The sequence below is a fragment of the Heterocephalus glaber genome, unplaced genomic scaffold (genome assembly GCF_053883595.1).
Source record: "Heterocephalus glaber isolate CG9 unplaced genomic scaffold, H.glaber_assembly_v1.0 deba00001446, whole genome shotgun sequence".
Taxonomy (NCBI): domain Eukaryota; kingdom Metazoa; phylum Chordata; class Mammalia; order Rodentia; family Bathyergidae; genus Heterocephalus; species Heterocephalus glaber.
Genome location: NW_028258298.1, coordinates 9,583,001 through 9,600,776, shown reverse-complemented (window position 1 = coordinate 9,600,776; position 17,776 = coordinate 9,583,001). Strand labels below are relative to the sequence as shown.

General features: G+C 53.1%; 1 protein-coding gene across 6 annotated transcripts in view; it reads right to left on the bottom strand.

Moving 5' to 3' along the window:
* The window catches only part of Kirrel3 (kirre like nephrin family adhesion molecule 3), a 584,234-nt gene that overhangs the window by 31,830 nt on the left and 534,628 nt on the right, over positions 1-17,776 (bottom strand). For all 6 annotated transcript variants that reach the window (XM_087214246.1, XM_021242765.2, XM_087214242.1 and 3 more), the window contains 2 exons: positions 12,288-12,445; positions 2,928-3,078 (listed from right to left, as the gene is read on the bottom strand). In XM_087214246.1, the coding sequence (XP_087070372.1) occupies positions 2,928-3,078; positions 12,288-12,445 (309 nt within the window). The remainder of the gene's footprint in view (positions 1-2,927; positions 3,079-12,287; positions 12,446-17,776) is intronic.

Below are 17,776 nucleotides of genomic sequence, written 5' to 3'. Positions count from 1 at the left end.
CGCGAGTGTGCATGTGCTTGTGTGTTTTCAGGGGAAGTATTACATGAAGGGGGATAAGAGAGAAACTTCATGACTCAGTGATTTTATAGCACATCCATTTGAAACTTGGCAGCTGGACACAGACTCCAGATGTGGCGAGGCTTTGGGGGTGTTAAGCTTTCTCTCCCATTACTCAATCTGGGGGCTTTGTCTTCCGTTGGGTAACATAGAAAGACCAAGGGAAACAAACAACAAATGTGCTTTTGCTGAGTTTGGATGCTTCTTGGTTGACTGAGAAAATGAGCAGGTTTGCAAAGGCGGCTCAGATCCAGGCTGTGGTGTCCACAGCAAATAGTTGGACTGTATGGAATGAACAAACGAATCAACAGAGGAGGAAGGAGCAAGGCGGGGGAGGCATGAAGAGGCTGTGCCTTGCGAAGCAGGCACATCTAAACACCTTCTGTCCGGGAAACAAGTGCTGGGGCAGATGGATGAAGGCCTCAGCCTGGGGGGTTGGAGGCACTGGGAGGGACTGCCACACCCCTGGGAGTAGATATGGCGCTCATAATGGGTCAGGTATGGTGCTGGGCACTGACGTGAATGATTTTGTTTAGCCTTCACGGCAGCCTTAGGAGGTGAGCAAGAATACTGCTGTGTCCTGATGCAGAAACTGAAGCAAGTAACTACTCAGGTCTGCCTCACCCAGTATGTGATGGAGCCAGAATTAAAACCACCACAGCACTGTACTGCCTTGGATGGGCCCATCTAGGAAACCAGGCACCTGGGTTCTGAGCCTTTGGCCACATTTCCCATGGCCCCAGCCTGATGCGGTTGAGATGTCCTTGGAAAGAATTCCAGACCGGGCCCAGAGACCTGGCCGTCTAATGCGGACCCCATCGTCCGTGCAGCCTGGTGAACAGGTCCCCTCGCTGGACTTCGTCTAGAGGATGTCTTTGAGTAGCCAGGGGCGGTTATAATGATGACTTTCTTGTCCCTGAGAGAGGTTCCCCTGGGTGATGGCTAATGGTCTGGAGCAGAAACACTGCTTCTTCTCATCTCTTCCTGCCAGGGCTCTGGTTGTTGTTGTAGGGGAGCCAACTAGGTCGTTTTCTTTAATGCAGGATTCTGTAGCTGGCACAGCCTCCTGCCCAGGCTGGGGATGAGGGTGAGGGAGGGAGGAGAGGGAGCAGCACAGTGGCCACAATTTGCAGCCTGGAAGTAGGGGCTTTTATGCTTTGTCTCCTGCCCTCTCCTCCAGATCTGGCTGTGTCTGGAGAAAGTCCTCAGCCACAGTCAGTCCTAGAGCTGGATGAGACCTTGGACATCATTGATCAAATCAGACCAGGAATCAAAGTCCCTGGGGAGAAGTGACAAGCTCACACCTGTCCAGCTCATGGGTGTGAGGCTGTTCTGGATACTGAACCACCCAGCCCAACAGCATCTTGGCCTCTGCTCGGTGCCACAGCTGTTCACCTGGATGAAAGCAGATGGTCCTGAGAGCCAGGGCTAGACTGGGGCCAGGGGAGGGAGGAGCCCCGGGTGCAGAATCTAGGGAGGTCTTCCTTGTTGGGACACACCCTGTACTTACAGGACCAGTCAGAGGGAGCCTCTCCTTACATTTTGTGCCCTTGGTGCCCTCCTGGCTCTCACCGACTGAGGAGGAGTGGAAGGAGCCTTAGGCTGCATGGGAGGAGTTAAGGGAGGGTATTAGTAGCTGGTAGCACTAGATACTAGATCCTAAGCACTAGATAATAAGATAGTGAAGGAGGAGCCTTCCCAAGAGCTCTACCATTGTGCCCAGGTTCCTGGAAGCCAGAGGATGCTCACAACCATTTCTTCCTCCTTCTGGGATCTAAGCAGTTTCTTCCAGGGCTCTGGGCATTTGTGCTGTCTGCCCACAATGGGTTCCTGAAACCTAAGACATGGCCCCTATGGACTCTGACTCCTTGGTGAGCCGTGGAGACCTCAGAGGCCTTGGAGGAGCCAGGGCTGTTAGAAGGTGCTTTTAAGTTCATTTGCTTTAAAATGAATAGCTGCTGAGGAGGACATGAACACCAGCGCACAGCCCCAGCTTGTCACTCAGCCTATGACCAAGTGGTCACCAGCAGGCAGTGACATTATGTTCTATGGCAGGGAGGGGCATCTGAGAGGGGAAAGTCCACTTCTGAGGACTGGTGCTTCACACCTGAACTAATCCTCTCTTGATAGGCAGGCTGTTGGAATGACCTTACTGAGCTCTTCTTGGTTTGTGTGGGTTGACGAGCCCATAGGGAGTCTTTAGGAGACCTTTGGGAGACTCCCTTAGGTGGTTTCTGGGAGGTGATGCTGGCCAACCTTTATAGTCTCCTTATTGTTAATATTAACTGCAACATGTGACACCTGCTGAAGACTGAACTTGTGGGAGTAGAGTGAGGGTTTCTTTGGTGGACTCTGGAAAGCAAACCTGCTTCAACCTGGGCTTGAAACCTCTGTGGCCTTGGGCAAGTTAACTAACCTTTCAGTGCCTCAGTTACCCTAGATGGTGCCTCAAACATATTAAATGAGATAATGCAGCAAAGTATGGGCTGACTATACAGCTGCGCTTCCTCTTCCATAACAGTGGCCTGTATACTTTCTCCAGGGCATGTTCTGGAGCCCCAGTGCCCTTCAGCTCCCAGCGTCTCTGCCCTGGCTTCGTCTCCAGCAGCAGGGCCAGTGGCTGACTGTATCTACTGGTATGAAAGCTCCACCTTATAAAGGTGTCTGAGCTGTCCTTGGCAAAGGACCTTCACTGTGCTTCCCATGACAGACAGTAAGAAGGACAAGATGGCCCTCCTGCCCAGACACAGAAAGTGACCATCGCGAAGAGCTGTGGGCACTGCCCCTGCCTTCAGATGGCCTGGACCATGGGCAGGGTTGCCAGGTGGTTCCCATCCTGGCCAGCCTGGGTGGGGCTGATCGGCACTCACGCTGGATGTCAATGGTGACCGAAGTCTCCTTCCCTCCAGGGATGGCTTTGTTGGTGGCACGGCACACAATGCTCTGTCCATTCTCCACGTCGCCAGGGGAGATGAAGAGGGTGCTGACGATGCTCTCTCTCTTACCATCACGGAGCAGGGTCTGAAGCGATAGAAGGGATAGGAGGCCGCATGTCACTCACTGGGCTGGGATGGCCTGGGTGGACAACAGACTCCAGCTCTGAGAGAAGAGCAGAGAACAGACATATGTGTGGGATGGGGGGATTAGCTCAGGAGATGTGGGGTGTCTGTCTCCATTAGAGCTTCTGGTTATCCTTAGCTCCCTGGCCTGGATCAGTGCTGGACCGTGGAAGAAAAAAGAAACTGGAAAGATGGCCATCATGTTTGAAAATCAGCCTGGACTTGTAAGTTTGAAAATCAGAACAAGAGCAACCAGGCTGGGCCTAATGGAAGCCATGCTTGGTAGGTCCTTTGTAGAAATGAGCTGACCTCTATTCTGCCTCTGGTGTCCGGGTGAGCCATAGGGTCTGCAGGAGGCAAGGGGATGGTTTGCAACCAGTAACCGTCTGCAGAAGAGGGTGGAGTTTGGGAGATGGGTGAGGGAAGGATTGGGTAGGGCTGGGGGTAGAATCAATGCACCTCACTCTTTCATTATTGTTCAATGTAAACCCTCGCAACATTTCACATCATTCTGCTTCTTGATCTCCTTAGAGACCCTACCGCACCATGGCAGGACAGATGCCATTATTTTCCACCATACAGGGGAGGAAACAGGTGAGATTGGGAGAGGTGATGGGATATGACCAAACTCATACTTCAAGTTGGTGGCAACATAAGCACTAGGGTCCTGAAGTGGTTGAACAATAGCTCCCCAAATTTGTGTCTACCTAGAACCTTAGAATACCATCTTATTTGACAATAAGGTCTCGGCAGAGTAGTTATTATTAATCGATTGAGGATTTTGAGATGAGATCATCCTGGAGAGGGAAGGCCCTATGTGTCCTTTTTTTGTTATACTGGGGGTTGAACTTGGGACCTTTGGCTTTCAAGGTATGCGGTGGCACCACTGGGCTAAATCCTTGGCCCACCTAAGTATCCTTTTTTTGGGGGAGGGGGCGGTACAGGGGATCGAACTTGGGACCTTGCACTTGCAAGGCAGGCTCTGGAACCACTGAGCTAAATCCCTGGCCCTCACCTAAGTATCCTTTTAAGAGGAGGAGATGACACAGACTCTGGGCACTGTATGATAGTGGAGCCAGAGCTTGAATACTACTGCCACAGGTAAGGAAGACAGGAAGGCACCAGGAGCTAGAAGAGGCAAGGAAAGCTTGTCCCTAGAGTCTTTGGAGGTAGCACAGCCCTGATGACACCTCTATCTCTGACTTGGACTCCACAACTGTGAAAGAAAGAATTTTTGTTGTTGTAAGCACCCAATTGTGGTGTTTTGTTATGGAAGCTCTAGGAAACCAGCACAAGTTTTGAGGCCATTGGTCTCCTCTTTTCTGAGGCCATTGCCTTTTCCTACTGGACCAAAATACCATTCTATAGCTGGTTCCCTCATTATGGCTCCTACTCTTCCCCTCCTTTGTGCCCCTTTTCAGCTACTTCACCAGTAATTTGGGGCTCACTAAGGAAGGCACAGGCCTGGGAGCATGTGCTGGGTGAGAGGAACAGTCAGGTGAGGACTGAACTCTACTCAGCTTCAAAGACTTCCTGTCTGGAAAGGAACTTCACTCCTTGGGGTAGGAGTGGGACACAGTTGTATTTTGCCAGGATGGTAGCCAGGCAATAGATGGCTCTACTTGCTTGAGACTGCCCATAACATAGTGGTGGTATTATCTCTAATTCTCTCAAGGGCCTGGAAATAAAGGAGCATCATTTCTGTTAGGGAAGAAAAAACAGTTCAAAGTGAGTCAGAAACTTGCTGGGCAGAGCTGGACTTGAATTTACAGATGGAGGACCTCTGAGTAGTATCCCTCTGTACTGTCTCCCTGAGACACCAGAGGGTGGTAATTATGTGCTGCACCTTGTGGGTGGAAACACAGTAATTATTTATCTTAGAGGCCAGTTACTGGACCAGTTAGTTGCAATCAGTAGACTAGCAGAACCTGCCCTTTGGGTCCTCATTTCGGTGTGGACCCTCTCAATTTGGGGCAAGGCTGTGGCCTCTGGGACTAGGAGCAGCTGGCCTGAGCATCCATCTGCATCCAAGCATCCTGCTTTAGGCCTAGTCCGACCTAACAGTCTAGAGGGAGCCCCAGGGCAGGCACAACCCTGCCTTTCTCAGCATCCCTCAAAGCTGGCCTCACAGGCCTGAGGCTTCCTAGCGATTCCCTTCCTGGGAGGAGCAGTGACAGCCCGTGCTGGGCTGGCCGCTAGGGGAGAGGGATGTGGCCAGTCCCTGCAGTAGCTCCCAAGGTAGTCTTCAGGTCAGCCTCTGGGCTGGGGTGCTCAACTGGAGGCGCTCCCAAAGGCTGCGGGGAGTGTGGTTTAGCCAGCTCGGGAGGGAGCTCAGCCGGCATCACATTACCTTGATGGCTTGGGGCTGCTCCGCAGACCTCACTAGGACTATAAATAGCTAAGCGATAATAAGAAACAATTTCCTGGATGAAAATAAGACCTTAGGGTAGTGTGAAGGGAGGAGGGAAGGGGCCGACATTGTTCTCCTCATCTCTTTTTCTTTACTTTTCTGAGGTGCTAACAAGGGATGGTGACATAAATCTGACTCTTTCTGAGAACCCCTCTAGGGTGGCTGGATCTGGGCTGGCTGTTGGGATGGGGCCTGTGGATGCAGTGCAGGGGCAGCAGGGAGGCCTGGCCCTAATTAGGCCCCAGGCCTACTTCCCCTCCTCCCCAGCCCAGCCTGCTCCTCTGCCCTAGAATGATGATTAATGACACATTTACTGGGTCTGGGCGGTGGTTTTCTGGGAAATAAAAATCTTGGTTCAACTTGTTTGTTCCACCTAATTAGAGAAGAAGGGAGATGTGTTCATTAAACAAAGGAAAAGAGGAGAGGGCCAGAGTGGCAGGGTCAGGTCAAAGGTGCCTCAGGTCGAAGGCCTGCCCCAGCTCTCCCTCAGGGAAGGGGAGGAAAAGTCAAGGTTGTAGGCCAGCTGGGCTGGAGGCTGACTACGGGGCCTCCATGCCCTGGGGTGGGGGATGGGGGTGCTGGTCCTGCAGAGGTGCCAAGCGGTGGGGTGGCTCATCCACACCCTGGGTTTTTCTTTCTTTTCTTTTCTTTTTTTGTACTGGGGATTGAACTCGGGGCCTTTCGGGGCCTTACGCTTTTGAGGCAGGCGGCAGGACTACTGAGCTAAATCCCCAGCCCGTCATCCCAGGTTTTTCTTCTCCCTTCATCCCTCCCATCATTACCTCTCCTTTCTTCTTCCTCTTTTCTTTTGCTCAATTCCCCTTTTATAACTCTTTTCTCATATGCAAATGAAGCTTTGGGACTTAGTGGCCTTGAAGGTTCCAGTCCAGGGTCCTTTGCTGATTCCTGTCACAGCCCTGCGCCTTCTTCCTCCCACTGTTTCTCTCACTGCACTGGGCTCTGGGGACACTGCAGGCACAAGGCCCCCACCTCCAGCTTCTGAAACCCGTCCCTAGCATGCAGATCAGCTCTGGGAGGAAGTGGATTCCTTAGGTGAGATGGTAGCTTCCGGAGCCACCACTTCCCGGCCTCCCTCCAACTGAGGGCTAACACGCTGCGAGACTCCAGGCCTAGCCTGCCAGGTGATGGTGTTCCCAAGGGCACAGATAGGGACCAGGGTACACGTGTGGCACAAATGCATCGTGTGCCCAGGATGAGCATGCCAGGAACATTTCTCAGAGAGACGAATGCTGGTTGCTGGTCCTGGGGGTTTTGCTTCCAAGGGGTTTCCAAGGGGCTTTCTGGGCTGCTCCAGTGACTTAGCGCTTGTTCTGGTGCTGCTTCCTGTCTGTGCACCCTCCCCTAACTGACCCCGAGTTTATCTCTTGGTTTTACCAGCTGGGCAGTGGGGCACCCAGTGCACCCTGGAGCAGTTGCCTAGCATGGGCAGCTGTGTTTTTTCCAAAGAGCTGGGCCTGGGCCAGGCCGTTGGGAGCCAGGGGCCAGAGGAAATGCAGCGCAGTGGGAGCCCTAACCCTGGCGCTAAATAAGGGAAGCTCATTGATATGCAAACAGCCTAGAGAGGCCCTGAGCGGACCTGATTGCCTGGCAACAAGGCCGTCTCTCTTCTCCCTCCCCACTCACCTCCCCCACCTGCTGTGTCCTTTTTTTCAAAATCATTTTTCTGTTTCCCTTTTTTATTGCTGCTTGGGGATCCAGGTATGCCTGGTGTCACCTGGACTGAATAAGGTGCATATGGGTAAAGCGTAGGATGGCACAGTGTCATGTGCCCCAGTCCTGCATCCAGCCTTGTGGCCTAGGGTCACAGAGAAAGGCAGGATGGGTGGTTGCCACACTACTGGAGCTGGGTAGAGATTCTGGATGGATGGGCTGTAGTGCAAGGGGTTACCAGTGGGGAGGGGTGTGCAGTGCAGGGTGAAGGCCCTGGGGATGCCAGTCCTCAGCCCTTTCCCTAGCAGAATCTCTGAGCTAGCTCCTTAGCATGAGCCCAAATGAGGCTATGCTGGGTAGTCATCAGGGTCCCCTTCAGCAGACAGGCAGTCTGAGGCTGGAGAAAACACAGAAGCAGAGCTAGGGCTTGAAGGTTGTGCCTCCAAGATCAAGCAAGCCTCCTACCTGGCTGCAGCACAGCAGGGCCAAAACCTCACTACACCCCAGGCCCCCCACCCCCAAATAGATGGGCAGGAAGTGGCTCCTGGGCCAGGCTGAGACAGTTTGCTCTGGGCTCAGCCTATACTCTTCCCTGTCTGTCCTCCCTGGGGTTTGTGGACCTGCTGGTTTCCAGATGAATGCCATGTGACCTCCATTCTGGTATCAGGCCCAGAGAAGGAGGAAGAATGAGTAGTCTGGCTGTCCCCAGCTGTCCCCAGCTGCCTGGGACTGAATGCCCAGGAAGATAAATGGTAAAAGGCAGCCAGACACCCCCAGACCTGGCAGGCAATGCAAAAGGCCCTACCCAGCCATGAAGCTATAGCCAGCTTGTGTGGGGTCCGGGGCCCATGGGCATGCCCTCTTGCTGTCATTTTCCAGGAAGGGGCCTAGTGTCTGGCAGCTGTGAGAGTCACTCTTCTCCTGTGAGCCACATGGCAGAGTCACACGATGGAAATCACTCTGCTTCTCCAGGTTCACTAGCAACCCACAGACTCTGAAGTCAGGGTTGGTTTTGAAACCACCACAGCTGTGGTTTTTAGACTCGTGTGACTTTTGGAGTAGGGGAACTGGGGCTGGGAAAGGCAGGGCTCTGGGGGAAGGGAGCTAATAATATTAGCAAAGGTGCATAGACCCCTTACTGCATGTCGCACTCCTTGCAAGGTACTTTTAATGCATACCTTCCTTTAAGTCCCTCTGCAAGCCCAACAGGTGTCCATCATTATTACCCTTCTCATTTTGCAGCTGGGGAAACTGAGGCAGAGAGATCAAGTCAACATAATAGGCAATGGAGCCTGAGTTTGAACCCAGGTCTGTAGGACTCCATGGCCTGCTCTACTCTGACACCAACACAGCTTCTGGAAAATGCAGGAGGCAAGGTGGGTCCAGGTCAGTGAGGGGACAGTGAGGGACAGGTCACAGTCCAGTCCATAGTGAGCACAGGCCGTGCTCACTGTGCACCCACTGTGCCAGACTTGTTTCTGGCTCAGTCTTTACAATCACCCTTTGACCTGGGTGCTATTGTTGCTCCTGGTGTCCACATGAGGACATGAGGCAAAGGAAGATTAAGTCTCACAGAAAGAAGGTAATGGAGCCAGGATTCAAGTTCTCAGCTTCTGAGAACTCAGCTTCTGAGCCCTGGGCTTTCCCACCTACTGAATGACAAACATGAGGGCTGCAGACTTAAGGGCTGTCAAGGCTCCCGAGAGATCTTTCCTGGCAACCTTGGAGTCTGCCTGGTTGTGTGTGCCTATGCACATATACTCTTTCTCCTCTCTTGAGCTGCTGATGCCCTGTCCCTCCTTATGCTTTCCTGTCTGGGGCTGCTGTGCCTTTGGAAATCAATCAGAAGTGCTGTCTATGATAATGGTCCTTTCTGTCCTGGAGAGGGAGGGATGAGGGGGTTTTGACAGCCCCTAAAACCTACTCTAGACGATGTCTGCTGGACTCTGCCCCTCTCGCACGTTCCAGGATATAGCTTTGCAGCTTGTCAGAGCTACAGCATCTCTCCAGGACACTTGATTCCAACCTTTCATTTCACCCAGGAGGAAACTGAACACAGGGAGTGAGCCCAGGTGCTCCTACAATCATTCCCTTCACAGGAGCCCAAGCAAAGTCAGTGGGGAGTGTGGCCCCTCATTGGTCTCCAGTGGCATGGCGCCAGGCTCTCTGAGGGACCTTTACTACATGGACAGTGATGAATGCTGGGTCAAGGAGGTCCTGGGGCAGGTTCCACTGGGTGACATTGACTCTCTCATCTCCAGGTGGAGATACAAACCCCGGCAGGGGCCAGCTGGCCTGGCTTCAGGGAGGGACTGGAAGGCATGCCTTCCTCTCCTCTCCATCCTCCTCTGGATGATCTCCCTCTGTCTCATTTTCAAATTTCACAACATCACAGTGTGGCTCCAGCCCAGGATGTGAGCAGATTTATCCCCCAAGAGGCAGCTTGGCCCTGGATGGACTTATGCCCGAGGGAAGGCCTTTGTCTTGGGATCTGGCCCTGGCCTTTGGGTGGTGGCCAAACTTTGACGGGGTGACCCTTTGGCAGGGTAATCAGATAGGGGCGGGAAGGATACACCCTCAGAGCAGGGATAGGCTTGCCTCACATCCTCTGCTGATGGCAGGGCCTTTCTTCTCTTTCCAGGACCCATGAAGAGGAGCCAATGGTGAGTGGGGGCTGCAGGGAAGCTTGTGTCCTCCCCACTCTCTCGCAGAGGGCCCAGCTGGAGGACAGCACTGGGGTTCTGGACTGCTCTGGGCTCACAGGGTGGCTGTCCTCAGAGGGGACAGACAAGCACAGGCTGGTATGTCAGGAGACTGCAGTCTCCTGGTTAGAGGTCTGCAGTCCTGGTGGCACCACCAGATGGCCGGGCCGGGTAGGCACTCCATGTTCCGTCCCCAGAGCTTGGGGAAGCTGCCCTCGAAGGTCCCTGTCCTCTTAAAAGCTCTGCAGCACACAAACCCTGATGGGGACTCCACACAGTTTCCTGGAGGGGCATTTGGCTGTTTCAGAAGGTATACAGGGTTTTGTTTTTATTCAGGTATAGCAAGGTCAACAGATCTGCCACGGTAAAGATGGTGTTACATGGTTCCGGTTCCCAAGAGGCCAGGGCACCATGCCTTGGGGGCCAGGTGGGGAGCATGGGGTCACTAGGGCAGAGGGAGTGAAGGGAGTGTGTCTGAGCCTGTACCGTGGCTGGGAGGGAAGGAATGGGTCGACAGAGGACAGTATGTAGGATAGGACAGCTCAGATGAATTCAGTGGGCTCTGGGGTCTGGGTTGACTAGAGCTGTGATGGTGAACCTTTTATAACTTTCAGTGATGCAAATGGCCCATTACAGCACGTGTGCCATAGGTTTGCCACCACTGGCCTAGAGTTTGTGACTCGTGGCCCTGAGGATAATGCCCTGGACTGTGGGAGCCAGGTACTACAGGCACAGCTACTATAGGTAAGGGGGCGTGGGTTCAGAATTAGCAGGTTTGCATATTAAAGGAAGTTATTTGCTTCCTGTAGGAATTGGTTGACTCTGGGAGAGGCAACCCATTTTTGGGTCTGCCAAGCCCCAAGCTGTCAAAATGTTATAAAACATACACACTCTCTCTTTCTCACACACACACACACACACACACACACGCATGCACACATACACACATGCATGCACGTATGCACAAACTCACTGACAATATTGCTGGGTATAGTATTACCCTCCTGTAATTCCAGCTACTTGGGAGGCTGAGGCAGGAGGATTGCAAATTCCAGGCCAGCCTAGGCAACTTAGAGAGACCCTATCTTAAAATAAAAAATAGGGCTGGGGATTTAGCTCAGTGGTTCTGCCGCCTGCCTTGCAAGCTCCAGGTCCAGAGTTTGAATCCCTGTACTGAAAAAAAATTTTTTTTAATAAATAAAATTTAAAAAAAATAAAAAAAGACTGGGAATGTAGCTGAGAGGTAGAGTGCCCCTCCCCATTACAGGGAAAAAAAAAAAAAAAAATTAAGCCAGAGGCCAGTTCCAAGCACTTTCCACCATGGTTCCTTATGTGAGTTGGGGAAGAGGACAGCCAGACATAGGGCACGGTGAGAGATTGTAGGGTGGATTTCTGACTCCCTGGCCCCGGAGTCAGGAACCAGGATGCAGCAGAACCTAACAAGTCTCACTTGGCAGCCCTGGGGAGGAGGCCAGATCTAGCAAGTAAGGATACAGGAGTCCCAGTTAAATCTGAGCTTCAGACAAACAAAGCATAATTTTTTAGAGTACACATGGTCCAGTAATATATCCCGCGCAATATTTGGAACATACTTACACCAAAAATTTACTTATTGTTTTTCTGAAATTGAAATTTAACTGGGCGTCTGTCTTAGTTTATTCAGGTTGCTGTATCAAGATACCATAAACTAGGTGGCACATAATCCACAGAAATTTATTTCTCCCAGTTCTGGAGGCCAGTAAATCCAAGATCAAGGTATCACTGAGGGTAGGGGCCAGAAACCTGGTTCATAGATGGCTGTCTTCTCACTGTGTCTTTACATGGTGGAAGGGCCTCTTTTATAAGGACATTAATGCCTTTCACAAGGGCCCCACCCTTATGATCTGATCACCTATCTGAGACCCCATCTCCTAAAGCCATCACCATGGGGGTTAGGATTTCAACCTGTGGGTTTTGGGAGGACACAATCAATTCAGATCATAGTGGCAGTGTCCTGCTTTCTTTTTTTTTTTCTTTTCATTCTTTTTTGAGACAGAGACTTTCTATGTAGGCTGGGATGGCCTTGAACTCATGACAATCCTCCTGCCTCAGCCTCCCAAGTATGTGATTACAGGTGTGCACCACCTCACCTAGCTCAGCCTCCCGCATTTTATCCATCCCTGAGTCTCCTCTCATGACCATGTCCTATTCTAGGGTTTTCACTTTGTCCAGTGTCAGCCTGGGGTAGAGAGAGACTCTAGTGGGAGAAACATGGCATTTGAGACAAAGTGACATAGATGAAAGGTACAAGAAGATACAGACAGCCAGACAAAGAATGAGAAGGCAGACAGAGGAGAGCTGCAGAGAGCCCCGGAGACAGCCCCTCCCTGCCCACCCTGCCAGGCTCACCTTGGAGTAGGTGGCCCCGTTGATGACCTCTCCCTTCCGCAACCAGATGATGGAGGCCGCAGGCTTGGCATTGTCCGCGTGGCAGGTGAGGTTGAGGGGGTCCCCGGCGCGAAGACTGATCACAGGTCCCCCCAGGATGACAGGGTCATCGGGTGGCACTGCAGAAGAAGAGCAGAGGGGTCAGGTGGGGTGGCCCTTCCTTAGGGTGGCGTACTGGGTAGGGCTAATGGAGAGGTTGACAAATGCCAACCATCACTTTAACAAAACATAGACTCCCAAATCCACTGCACACCTGTTGTCTAATTTAATCCTCACAACATTCTTGCAAAGCAAACATTCTTATTATCCCAAGTACTCAGATCTGGAAACTGAGGCTCAGCAGGATGAAGCAACTTGCTTGAGGTCATATGCAGCAGAGCCGGACCTAGAAATCTAGGGGGAGATGGAAATATTGATTAAGCCCAAAGCAGGCTGTAAGCAGTGCAGGCTGTGGAGAGTTAACCCCACAATGGGCTTGTTTATAGAACCGAGTCCCTCTGAAGCCTACATGAGGTCAGAGTAGCTTGCACCCAAATTGCATTCAGACAACTAAAACCTTCTCATTAGAAGCACAATGTTCTAAGTACAACCATATATTTTGTCTACTCTGTTCCTAATTCAAGAATGCTTTGTCTTGTCCTTTACCAGCCTTGCTTACATTAATTTCCATAGAAACTGCACCACTTCACATCATCTCATGTAGTAATGCCTTTGCACATAGCTTGCCTTTACCCCAATTGATTATCAATAAAAATCAGTGGCTTGGACTAGCAGTTGCACCAGCATTGGTCATCCTGGCTCCTCGCTTTCTGTCTCTCTTAGTTCTGTCTTTTAATTTCTGAGGCCTGCGTCATGCACTGAGCAGGAGACTGGAGCCTACTGCAGAGGTTTCTGGTAACATTTCAGGGGTACCCAGTGTCTGGCTCCTGACCCTTGCAGCACCAGCTGGCTCCTTCCCCAGCAGGGAACAGGTACCAGGTGACAAGGAAACTTGCGGGGGGCCACTTCTTCAGACGGCTGTGATAGCTCCTCGCTTGGCACTGCCTGTGCACTTCACTCCTTCACAGTGGCTCCAGCTGCCTTGGCCCCAGAGCCTGAGGAGTCTCCACTGTATGGGGCAGAGTGCTTGTTGGCTGTGGCCCTACCAAGAGACTCACAGTGCCAGGGGGAAGGCATTGGAGCACCCTGTGGGGCGAGGCCCCTGCCAGGTCCAGCCCAGAGCCCCGTGCCTGGCAGCAGCTCCACAAACATTGCTGGCCCCAGCAGACAACCCTTGGATCTCTGGATGGCCATGTGCTCGCTATAGGATGAGCACTTATCATGGTGGACGATTGAGCACCATTAGTGAAGAGGCCCATAGAGGTCTAGTGACAGCCTCTTGCAGTGCTTGTGCTCATGAGCACATTGGGGACCAGGAGAAGTCCCAGGAGGGGAGGGCTTGCTGGAGACTGTCCGAGGCCACTGTCTCCCTTTCCCTGAGTAGTGCTTGGAGGGCCTCCCCTGGCACACCGGAAGTGTGGGCTGAGTGTGTGCCCAGCAAGCGAAGGGCAAGGGGATGCCTGCAGCTTGGAGGCCAGCATGAAGGGTCCTCTCACATGGTTGCCCTTGCAGAGAAAGCCCATCCTTCCACCAAGACCTGGCAAATGACCGGCTGTGGCCTACAGGGGAGGGGTCGGAGCCAAACACTGCAGCTGGGTGGGCCCAGCCTGTTCTCTTAGGGCTGGATCCTAGGGCCTTCCTGTCCTGCTTCTCCTTTGTGCCAGCCATCAGTTCTCAGTTCACTAAGGTTTTGCCTAAAGCTCAGGGGGGCAAGAAGGGTCCAGGCCGGTACCCAAGGCAGCAAACCTTCAGGCCAGTCACCCCACCTGCCCTCCTTGGCCCTGAAAGAGGCCTGGCCCAGCATAAACAGCCAGCAGTGCCATTTCCTGAGGAGAACCAATCCCACGGGGATTGCTGCCTGGGCTCTGCAGCGATCCCAGCCAGGGGAGGAAGTCAGCCTTGTCCAACCCTGCAGGCCTTGGGCTCTCAAGCCAGACCTCCCCAAGTTGCCCTGGAGCTTCCAGGCCTGAAGGAAGCAGGTGGCCGTGGGCTGGAGACAAGACAACTGGTGGTGCCCACCCCAAGGCTCTCATTAGTGCTGTGGCCTCCTGGGTGCAAGCGTGGCCCAACAGCAAGGGGGGCTAATTAGAGCTCTCCCTCAATGACGGTGGGTGTGGCTAGAGGCTGATGAGAGAGGTTTCACCTCCCTGCCATGGCTGGGCAGAGAGCTGGGGCTTGGAGAAGCAGCTGGCCTCACCAGTCAGAAGGCTGGGCCATTGCCCTGTCCCCCTGTCCCCTACCAGGTGCCCACAAGGGAGGAGCTCAGGGTCAGGACACTGCAGTCTTAGGAGAAGGGGGAACACCTGGTCCATTCTCCTCAGCATCCCCCAGGCTGAACCAAGAAGTGCAGGACTGCGGAAGGCACTGTGGGTCAGAGGACAGGCCCTTTCCCTGTGGGAGCTTCCTCAGGTATAAATGTGGAGGCCTGACAGAGGATGTGACATTTCCCTCCACACCGACATCTGTCGGGTCTGAGATGGACTGGTGACCTCAGCGACATGTTATACTCTTCTGGGGAGCTTCCCAAAATCCTGCTGCCAGGGTGCATCCTGACCTACTCAGCCCCAATCTGGCTGGGGGTGAGTCCTGGGTCTCAGGACTTTCAAAAGCTCCCCCCAGGATCCCCCACTGTGACCACATTTGAGAACCAGCTTTTCCTGGACTTTCCGATCAGGTGCGCAGAACTCTGGCCAAGGCATTGAGACTGGGGGTGAGGGGCTTCCCAAAAGCCCATATGCATGGGCCAGGGATTTAGCTCAATGGCATCACACCTGCCTCAAGATCTCAAGGTCCTGAGTTTGATCCCCGGTACAAACAAACAAAAAAACCAAACCCGTATTCGAGGCCTGAGCCTGTCCTTCTTGCTTCTCTGGCGTAGTGTTTGGGGGATATTGGATTAGCTGGAGCGCAGGTTGAGGGGAGAAGGGAATGGGGCGGTGTTGTGGGAATTCTCAGGCAAACACACACATCCACACACACAAACATCCACCCTCAGAATGGGTCCTGATTACATCTTCCCAAATAAGTGGTTATCATGCTGGTTATTCATGTAGCCATGCATTATTGATTGGCCTTCGCCTCGCTGCACACCAGATGGGGGTGGGAAGGGGTGTAGGCGGGGGCTGGGGCGGGTGGGGTGGGGAGGGAGGATGTTGGGGGACCGTTGGGCTGAATAGAAATCAACAGTCACTCCTGGCAGCTGTAGCTCAGATGGGAAGAGGGGGTGCAACTCATTACCTCTCCATTCAGACTGGGCCCTGAGCAGGGACGGGCGGGGAGGGGAGGGAGTTGTGGAGGAGCCGGAGCCTGGAGATGCATTATTCATGACTCCCCCTCCCAGGATTGGTTATTATCCTGAACCACTATAGAGTTCTGTCTCCTAATTTTTAATCACAAGGAAGGTGGAAGCGTTAGCCTTTTTGTGATTAATCTGGAGATAAAAATAGTTGTCTATTGGTGTTGTGCTTGTTGTCAATCAGGAAAAAAAAAATTGCATTAACTATTGGCAGACTGAGACCTGGAAAAAGACCTGTTGGATCCCAGGTAGTATTTGCAGCCAGAGCTAAAGCATCGTTGGGGAAGGCACGACCCTACCTCATGCCTCACAGAGGGGCTGGCGTGGGTAAGAATCCGGAACCCACCGCTCCTTGGGCATTGCTGAAGGAAGAGAACAGGGACGGGTCCACCACAGCAGGGGCTTGACTCTCTGCAGGTTGTTCTGTCAATCCAGGATCTGGGCAGCAGCCAAGGGCCTCCCTCTCTGCCCTGCCCTCCCTGACTCCTGCCCATGGTGGGCAATGTGAGGCCCTGTCCCTCTCCTGTGAGCGGGGCAGCTCCTCAGGCTTCCTCTGAGCTCTGTGGCCAGGCTCTGGGAGTCTCGTGGGGGGCAGGAGGCATTACACAGTAGTTTTGCACTGACAGAGAAGCAAACGTGCACAAGAGGCTCCCTTCACCTTGGAGTGGGGTGAAGGAGGCCAGGGTGGGCTTGGCGGGAGCATCCTGGCTCCACTGGGAGGTAAGCCTTTCCTCAGCCTCACAGACTAAGGCTCTCTCTACCTTTTGACATAAACAAGATTCTGGAGCTGAATGTCGTCTGGCACCACCACCCAGCCCCACAGGTGAATGTAAGAAGTGTTCCCACTGAAGTCTCGGCGTTCAGCACTAGGGCCCATCAGGAAGGCTCCAGGGACACCTGTGGAACAAGGCTAAGAGGGGCTGGTGTCAGAGACTCTGCCCTGCTCTGCACTCCTGTCCACTCACCGCCTGTGTCCAGTGGCTGCATGGTGTCAGGGTCACTTGGCACATTGTTTTGGGTGGCAAGGTTGGCCAGTCTTGCCTGGGCAGCCTGAGAAACTTTTCTTTGGGCAGCACCGAGTTGTCACCCAAGGGCCCCTGCCTGGGCTTTGCTCAGGAATCGCTCAGCTGGTCTATCAGCCCAGATGGTTGGCACCATGGGGGCCTATCTGGGACACAACTGTTGAGTGAGTCAGCAGCGCTGGCATGGAAGATTTTCTTGCCCAGTGGCAGCTGGCGAGCAGGAAGGTCAGTCGGGCCACCCTCCTGCTCACAGCTGGCACAGTAAGCAACCTCCTTTGGGGAGCAGGCTGTGTCCCCAGCTAACCGGCAGTGCACTCTTCACAAAGCCTGCTGCAGTGTGACCTCCTACAACCCTAATCTGTCTAGGTTCCTGCCCTGCTTTAAGCCCTTGGAGGGCCCCCAAGGTACAGAACATAGCTTGAACCCTCAGTAAGTCCTGCAAGCACCTGCATCCCAAGCCCTGCTGCCCCCGGGACATCAGCTCTTTCCACTGCTGCTCACTCCCAAGGTCCTGCCCCTTTGCTCTCCTGTCTGCCACATGTCCAGGCTCCTTCCTGAGTGGGGCCTCACCCTTGGTTTCTCTGCCTGGAATGCTTCTTCTTGTATCCTCGCCCTGCTGGCTCCTTCTTGTCCTTAAGGATGAAGCTTCAATGCTCCCCCTCAGAGAGGCCTTCCTGACCATCCTGTGAGACGAAGCCCCTCAGGGCTCTCCGTTAGCCCAGTCTACTTCATCTCCACCCCCGGCTTCATGTATCATCTGTTTCCTCTTACTGGAAAGGACAGCAAAGACCCTATCTGTCTTGGTCATGCCTGTACCTAGATCAGTATCTGGCACATAGAAGGTGCTCAATAAATGTTTGTTGAATAAATAGATAGAAGGGGATGGAGGCACAGATACTGGCTTCCAAGGTCAGCACTTTTGATACTTGTGGTGTGTGTGTGTGTGTGTGTGTTGTACTTCAGTGTGAGAAGAGTAAGTGTTGGGAAAGTGGGGGACAAAGAGGCGTGTCCTAGGGCCAGTATGGACAGCTGGT